Here is a 7,649-nt window from a genome sequence, read left to right on the forward strand (position 1 = left end):
CAAGGCTGGTTTCATGAGATTTGCGTCTCTTTTTTTCCAAGCTCCTGGAGTCAAGCTTTTTTAATCTCTTACGTTTTTTAAATTTCTTTTCCCATTGTCTATGAGCTTTTTTTGTCGCGTTGTCAAGTACGTATACGACCGACGAAAATATCTTTGTGCGTCAACCAATCAGTTGAGGTGTCTTCCGGTGACGTCATCGCCACTTTGGGTCCATAGATCACTGAAGCGAAATTTTGCTTGCTCGCGGCTTGCTTTCTCTGCGTCAGACGACGAGCTAAAAGCAGTGATGGACGCACAGAACTTAAAGAGGAGGTGTAAATAAAAGTTATTCAATTGTAAAAGGAGTTGGGGTTTCTTAGGGAGTTCTGCTGAATGTAAAATGAATATCGTAAGTACAATAATTGATGTTAGTGTCTAATTGAAATCACTGTTATTGATTACAATGCATCTGCGTTTTTGTCCGTTATTTGTGCCTATTCTTGCCTCGCTCCTGAGACCCACTCTTGAGTCGAAAACCCAACCCCGAGGTTGTCGAAAACCGTTATTGAGAAACAAAGAAAAAAAGGGTGCGAATTTTATTAGTGACAATTACCCTCGCAACTCTTGACTCGCTATTTAATAGCAAGTTCTTGTTAGTATTGTTAACTATCCAGTAAATTCCATGAATACCCTTTTTAATTGCTAGGTGGAAAGAGTGTTTCTTGGAACATTTAAAACTGTAGAGATTGTCAAGAGTTCAGGATTTCTGCAGATATCAAATTTAGACAAGGACACGAGGCGGGTTCATAATGAGGGCGTAAAACGGCTTTAAGTATGCGAAAGTTCGACTTTGAATGCGAATTTGAAGAGATTCGTTTTAGTTCAAGTACCTTACTTTGTAAACCATAGAAACGAGGTATCTTCAGAGAGGCTGTTGTATATTAAAACTCTTCTTTTATCCCGCTCGAATGCGAACTTGCATTGAGCAGATCGAAACACGATAAGGCCATAAAGCGTCTCAAGAAAGGGTCAAGTCGATTTGAGTTTCTGGTGGCAGTGGTGGCACTTATGGCTCCCTGCAAGAATGTTCGGAGAAGTGGTTATCAGATGCAGTTTTGTTTGCAACTGAAGAAACCGTGTAAGGCATTAAGAAAATGCCAGGCATGCACTGGTCGCTCTATTGACTGATCTACTGGTTAATTATTTGCGTTAAGTTCATTAATTTCGAACTATTTATTTCCTGTCCTAGCTTATGCGGAAATCGTCGAGACTTACCATAAATGAGACCCTGATAGGGGAAGGGGGGGGGGGGGGGGGGGAAGAAGGTCCCGTGTCGCTTGTCTGAATTTTAAACTCACTCGTGTCGGGGTTTAATCGGCTCATTCTCGACCTTGACGTCACTCTCGGAATTTTGCTGGGAAAGGATGTCTTTTGTGGGAATTTCGTTTTATGTGCTGTCGCTACTTTTTGGGCCGTGTCGCTTGTCGGACTTTACCCTGTCAGGGCCTCATCAATTCTGCTTGCCACTCCTCGGAACTACACTCCCCTCCCCACCAATATTTTATTGAATTAATGTTGGCCAAAATTGGAGATTCGTTAGGCTTTTCATTTACAATATCTGGAATGTTCATCTAGGGCTTGGAAGGGCTCACAGGATTAACAGTGTTTGACCTTTTCCATTTTTAGTAGTAAATGACTGAAAAATGTTCATTGTCCCTCCACCCATGGAAGCGTGGCGCACCGAGTGTACTTAAGTTGTTTCAGCATATTTGCCACGCTGGAATGCATTAGAAGCAATGAATGTTTATGTTATATATTAAAAGTAAAGTGTCCCTGTTTTGAAAGTGTCCTTACAGTTTGGAAAAGCGGACATCTTGGAGTTTTCATATAATATTTCATATTAATATTTCTGAGTTTTCAAGTTTTGAGATTAGTTCGCGGAAAATTGTTCGTTGATAATGTCATCTCAAGAAACCTGCTTCTTAACAAAGGACGGTTGAAGCATTATTTTCCAGAGCCAAATCTTTAAAGAAGAAGGTGTTTTGTGCCACTAAACGCTTATCCAAAGTAAATAAACTAGCCTCCAATCGACCGCTGATGCCTTCGATTCGTTACAATTTCCTGTGAACATGGAAGGAGCGACTTTCACGCATGACCGCCGCGATACCTGTTCCGGTTTCTTCCCGAAAGCGGATGTTTTTATTCGGGCAATTTTTAGAATATGATTTCATTGAGTTCCGTTTTTATGCGCACTTAAGTGGATGAACTGTCACTTAGGAGGCATCTTTCATTTAGACTCGCGGCAAACAAGGAACATTAACCTTACCGGTTTTAGGCCAGACGGCACAAACGCGTTTACAAAAATTTCAGCGGCGAAGATGACGAGTCAGGAAAATATTCGAGCTCTGTTTTTGGGTTACAAAAGTTTAGAAATCCTCCTCACTGCATCAGTGACAATAAACATTTGTGTGGCATGGACAGTGGCTTTGCCAAAAATTTGCAAAGTTCTTTCGAAAGGCTTTAATCAAGTCCACGACGAGGACGAATTCGGAGAGGATTCTACAAAGAAAATACCGTTCTTCTGCCGGCATTTGTAAGTATGTTTTTCTTTTCTTTACTACGATCTTTCAGCCAGATAAAAAGGTTGAGAGCGATACTTAGTGACTGTTCCGTCCTTTTGCTGGTAAGAAAAAGATATCTGTACAATAATGTTTTAACTTTTTATTTCCGGCTTGAGCTTGGCCACAGTGTTGTCGGTCGGAATGGAATTGTGTGAGGCAAGGCTAACATAACTTTATCAAAAGTCCAAAAGAAACTCAAAAGGATTAAACGTTTCGACGATGTCAATGTAAAATGAGGACTAAAGCTTCTATTAGATGATTATTTTTTTTCCGGTGAAAGAGTTTGAAAATTCATTCACAGAAAGTGTGACTTCTCGAATTCAATTGGCTTCTCAGCATCAAAGGTCGTATATTAACTGAAATTCTGGCCTCAGCAAGTATATACTGGGACTAGTTAGAAACTTGTCGCCATCTGGAAATCCCTTGAAAATGTTTGCACCGGGAGCTTTGCATTATTGGCTTTGAAGCACATCCAATTAGGCCAGTTATGTCACAACATTTTCCTTTTATTAAAATTGCAAAAGAGTTCCTTGTTGTTTTATGACAAGTGAGAGAGTGTCTTTGCGGTTTTCTTTTGTCATGCGATTTACCAAGAAAGCAACACCAAACATTAGAATATACTAATTCCTATAAAAAGGTCCTAAACTGATATTTTGCGTTTTCCACGTCTTCAATGCCGAAGTTCCGTTTTGTCACAGAAGTGAAAGTCGAGTTACCAAGGGAAATTCCATAACAGTTATATGTACCACTCATAATTAGCCTTTTCGCAAACTTTGGCGGGAAGTGGAATATAAATAAATTGTACGTCGCGTTGATACGGTTTCGGTTTCAATTAAAATGAGGATTCAGAACAAGTTTGCGTCGTTTCAGATGCCCGGGAAATAACCTAATTACATGCTCCGATAAGTCTTCTTACAGAGCTGATACGGCCATCACGAAGGTTGCTTATTCCTTATTCCAGCACTGAGACAAAAATGCTGAAACGAACTTAAAAACAAAGTTCTTGAAGTCACCATGACGATTCTTTTCCTGAATTAACACAAAGAGGAAGCCGTTGTCTTTTGATTTTACTTGGCCAAATATTAAATTATATAACACCAAAACTGCAAGGAATAAAACAAATCAGGAACTTTATTCAAGGTGACCGGCGAAGAGAATTATATTCCAATATCGTTTTTATGTTTATAAGAAATAAGACATGTTAATACTCCTTCCCAGAGAGATAAAACGTTCATCGATAATTTCCTCATATTCCGAAGTAGTCGCTAATGCCGCGAAATGAATTTATTTGATGAACGTGAGGAAAGAACTACCTTCCCTGAAAAGATTGAGTTCGAAAAAAACATTCGACATTTTGTTTAAAGAAAAAAATGAAACTTCTGAACAATACAATATCCCTGTTGCTGTTTACATTAAGTTATGAGCGTTTCTGGTAACAGGTTTGCTTGCAATCTATCCTGCTAATCTAAAAAAACGCTGATTACGAGTATCTCATTTACAAACACTATTCTTAAAACTCCGAACGTCTTTGGCTCCTTTACTTCGTTTTCCTCAACTCGTAACGAAACCTAGAAATGGCTTAAATGGTTACACCACACCAGAAACAAAAAGAGGAAGATCGACGCAATTACTAAAAAACGTTACGAAGCACAAAAGACTACTAGCTCTACAGCTATTTTGACTGGTCTGATATATGCCAGCTTGGTCAGCAATTAAAAGGGTCTCAATGATTCAGTCACTCCTTTCTTCACCATATTTGAATCGAGTGTCGAAGGAAGTCATCATGCATCATTCTCCACGAAACATGATAGCAATTTTCATCTAACTTCCTTGTCACGAACCCACGCTTTATCATCATAAACCCTTCTTGTTGTTCACATCCTTTGCCTTTCGGTAAAGGATATTCTAACATGTAAGAAATGTTTGTTTTAATTGCCAGTTTTGTTTTCGATGAAATATCGTGTTCCCTTACAACCAGAAAATTAGCAAAAGGTCGGATTTGTCCCCCTTTCGTATCATACGGAATCTCTACGTTATTAGTGAATTTTTACGAAAAGCACAAATTGTGTGACATTGCTCCCAATAAAATACATGATGCAGTCTTACAAGATCTGAGACAGCCAGTTGCTAGTTTCTGACATTTATTTGATGATAACGCAAATAAAAAGCACCATACCAAAACTAAATTTGACGAAGGCAAACTTTCCATCGAATTAATTGAGTAGCTTGGCGTACTTCTGCCAAAAAGCAGATGAATCCCGCAAAATTTCCGTCAGTTTTAGCTAATATAGAGTTGTAGAAACTTTTTTGTTGTCAATCGGCTGTCGGCTGGCTGAAAGTAATAACACGTATTTTCCAGCTGGAAATGCGTGGCTACGACGAAGCTCTTCCTCAATATTAAAATGTTTTGTAATTTGGGTCATTATATCTTTCAGATAGTACGTAAAGTGTGATTGGCTAATTTAGCGGGCTGTATTCAACAGTGCGCTACAGTGCGCTAAATTTGGAAATTTTGATGCAACATTTTCTATCAAGTTTTTTCATGTTAATTATGTCAAATAAACTTGTGAAAGAGTTTGAACCTTGCAAGCAACTATTCAAAAAGCCAATAAGATGGATTTGTTTCTCAGATTTTTACGCATACTCATAATTTTGTGGCAGTTAAACATATCGAGTGACTTAAACTAGTTTCCTTTCCCGCGCGCTTTAATTATTACTTCACTGATAAAAATAACCGAGGTGTGTCGAGGTGTGTATTTCCCGTTGTCTTGCCGCCCTCACGGTTGGAGAGCTGTTGTACATGTGCACTGAACACCATTTTTTAGTAGGATGAGTAAGAGTTTAAAACGAAGCAGGTTTGCAGTTACAGACTTAAAATCTGTGATGAAAACCTGACAGGATTGAGACAGATTTCAAGCAGATAAACTCCACGCGCAATTTGATGGACGCTTTCCAAACTAACAAATCTTGTGTCCAGGTCGGCACGGTCCTGTACAATGCTGACTGTGTCTCTCTTAAGACTGTTTTCTTCAGTTGTCTCACAGTTTGAATAGAGGCTCTAAGTGTGTGATAAAATTATGAGCACGACGGACAAGCTACATTCCTATTCATTTCATTAACCATTTAAAGATAAATTTCCGTTTTGACAGCTGCTTCTGTTTTTCATTTTTCAGTGCAACAAATATGATCTTCATGCCCTTGATGCCTGCATTTGGGATCGCTTTGCTGACGTGTACAAAGGTCCTCCAGAATCCTTTCTTTGAATACAGTTCCGTGTTCAGCTTTGTATTTTCTGTCGCACTTGGACACTATGCCTTCAAAACAGCGGAGGTTTTGACGTACAAATCGCAAATAATTCACTACAAACCTCTTCTTGTCCACCACGTTGTTGCCATGGCAACATTAATCAGCATATTGGTATGCGAGCAAAATGCCATCACGGGATTGGTTGTTCTGTTTGTGGAAGGAAGTCTAGTGTTTGCTGAGCAAGAACGAGAACAGTTTCGTCATGTCATCTTCCTCAGGGAAGAATCCAAACGGCGAAAGATTGTGACAGTGGTAGTCTTCATGCTCGCCGTCATTGTCAAGGGAATCGTCCCAATTTCTCTTCTTGCTATGGCATTCCTAACCTCGATGAATGACCTCTTAAAGATGACCTACGCACCACTTGCCTCCTTTGCTCGGAGCTTGGTCTTCTTTGCGGCTGCGGATCTGTGGTTCTTCAGGGACGCACTGGCCGAAATGTCCCGACAATTCGCCAAGTTCCCGCGTCTTGCAATGACAATCATGCCAGTTCCGCGCAAAACACCGAAGTCCCCCGAGCCCGCGACTTGCACCGCTGTTAATCACGAAGGCTTGAAGAGTCTGTTGCTGGCAAAGGACGGCTTAGCAGGATCCATAAACATCACTGAAAATGCTCTCTGGAAAAAAGATATTAATCTGAGCGAGGATACAGCATCTTTGGAATCAACCACACCTCCCGAACTCAAAGGACAATTGTTTGTTGACGTTGACTTGGGTGATAACTGAAACTGTTTTGTGGAAGATTTGAAGTCTAGAACTTTGATCGCAGTGTTAGATACTTAGATTATTTGAACAATAGAAAAGTCTAACGGTGAATCGCACGAATTGTGTGTTACAAAAATGGTCAAATCTTGTTTAACGTGAGATGAATAATTTAAAAAAAAGTATCAAATTATAAATACATTAAAAGGTTAGAATTAATTAAATATTAACTTTTGATTAAAAAAAGGTCGTAAACCACATATTCAGAACAAATGAAATAGAATTTCCTCATTTACTAAATGAATTCAAGATATATGTTTACTGTGGTAAACGTGTCGATAAATAGAAAGATGCGCTGGCATTTTCTTAAAAAGTTGTTATAAAAATGTTGTAAAGAAGTATAGTGTTTATGTTATTTATTTCATACATTTATTTCATGCCAAAAAACACGTGAGCATGAAATACTGTAAAAAGGAAAAATGTAATTTGCATCGCATTAGTAAATAATGATAGTCCTTGAGTCCTTTGGAAAAAATGAACTTTCGAAATCATCGCAGAAACTACTGTTTTCTTTGTTTTCTCGAGTGGGGTCTAGAAGGGGGTCCACATTTTGAACCGTTCCTGCTCAAGACCTATTAAAATCTTCCTTCAATAGGCCAGTTTCGTATTCTCACAGCTGGATTGGATCTAGCATGAAACGGAGGCTAATGCGAGCAAATTAATTTGCATTTGAAAAGATTTGTCCGCATTAGCCTCCATTTCATGCTATTGTAGATCCAGTCCAGCCGTGAGAATTCGAAAAGGGTCTATTCCACTCACGAACCGCCGTTAAATTCCCGCAAGCATACTTCTTCTCCCTTGGCAGCATTCCTACTATTAAGGTAAACTAGTCGCAAGGCAACCGTTATAATGTTTATGTATCGATCCTCGAAAATTATGGGTGTTGTCCTTGCCGGTAAGTTTGATACAAGAAGCCTATGTCATTCCCTATACGAGTTTATCGTAGCCTCCTCGCAGACGTCCTTTGGGGTTCGTTTGTCACGT

The 7,649-nt window shown here is 39.3% G+C and overlaps 1 protein-coding gene across 1 annotated transcript; it reads left to right on the forward strand.

Moving 5' to 3' along the window:
* Nucleotides 1-2,247: 2,247 nt before the first annotated feature.
* Nucleotides 2,248-7,165, forward strand: LOC138016346 (uncharacterized). The gene is made up of 2 exons (XM_068863501.1): nucleotides 2,248-2,572; nucleotides 5,774-7,165. The coding sequence occupies exons 1-2, from the start codon at nucleotides 2,358-2,360 to the stop codon at nucleotides 6,627-6,629; spliced, it is 1,071 nt and encodes a 356-aa protein (XP_068719602.1). The 5' UTR covers nucleotides 2,248-2,357; the 3' UTR covers nucleotides 6,630-7,165.
* The last annotated feature ends 484 nt before the right edge of the window (nucleotides 7,166-7,649 follow it).

The sequence above is a fragment of the Montipora capricornis genome, chromosome 9, assembly GCF_036669925.1.
Source record: "Montipora capricornis isolate CH-2021 chromosome 9, ASM3666992v2, whole genome shotgun sequence".
NCBI lineage: Eukaryota > Metazoa > Cnidaria > Anthozoa > Scleractinia > Acroporidae > Montipora > Montipora capricornis.

Coding starts and splice junctions, on each gene's coding strand:
- LOC138016346 (XM_068863501.1), top strand. CDS start 2,358: ATGACGAGTCAGGAAAATATTCGAGCTCTGTTTTTGGGTTACAAAAGT. Junction 2,573..5,773: donor CCGTTCTTCTGCCGGCATTT/GTAAGTATGTTT, acceptor TTCATTTTTCAG/TGCAACAAATATGATCTTCA.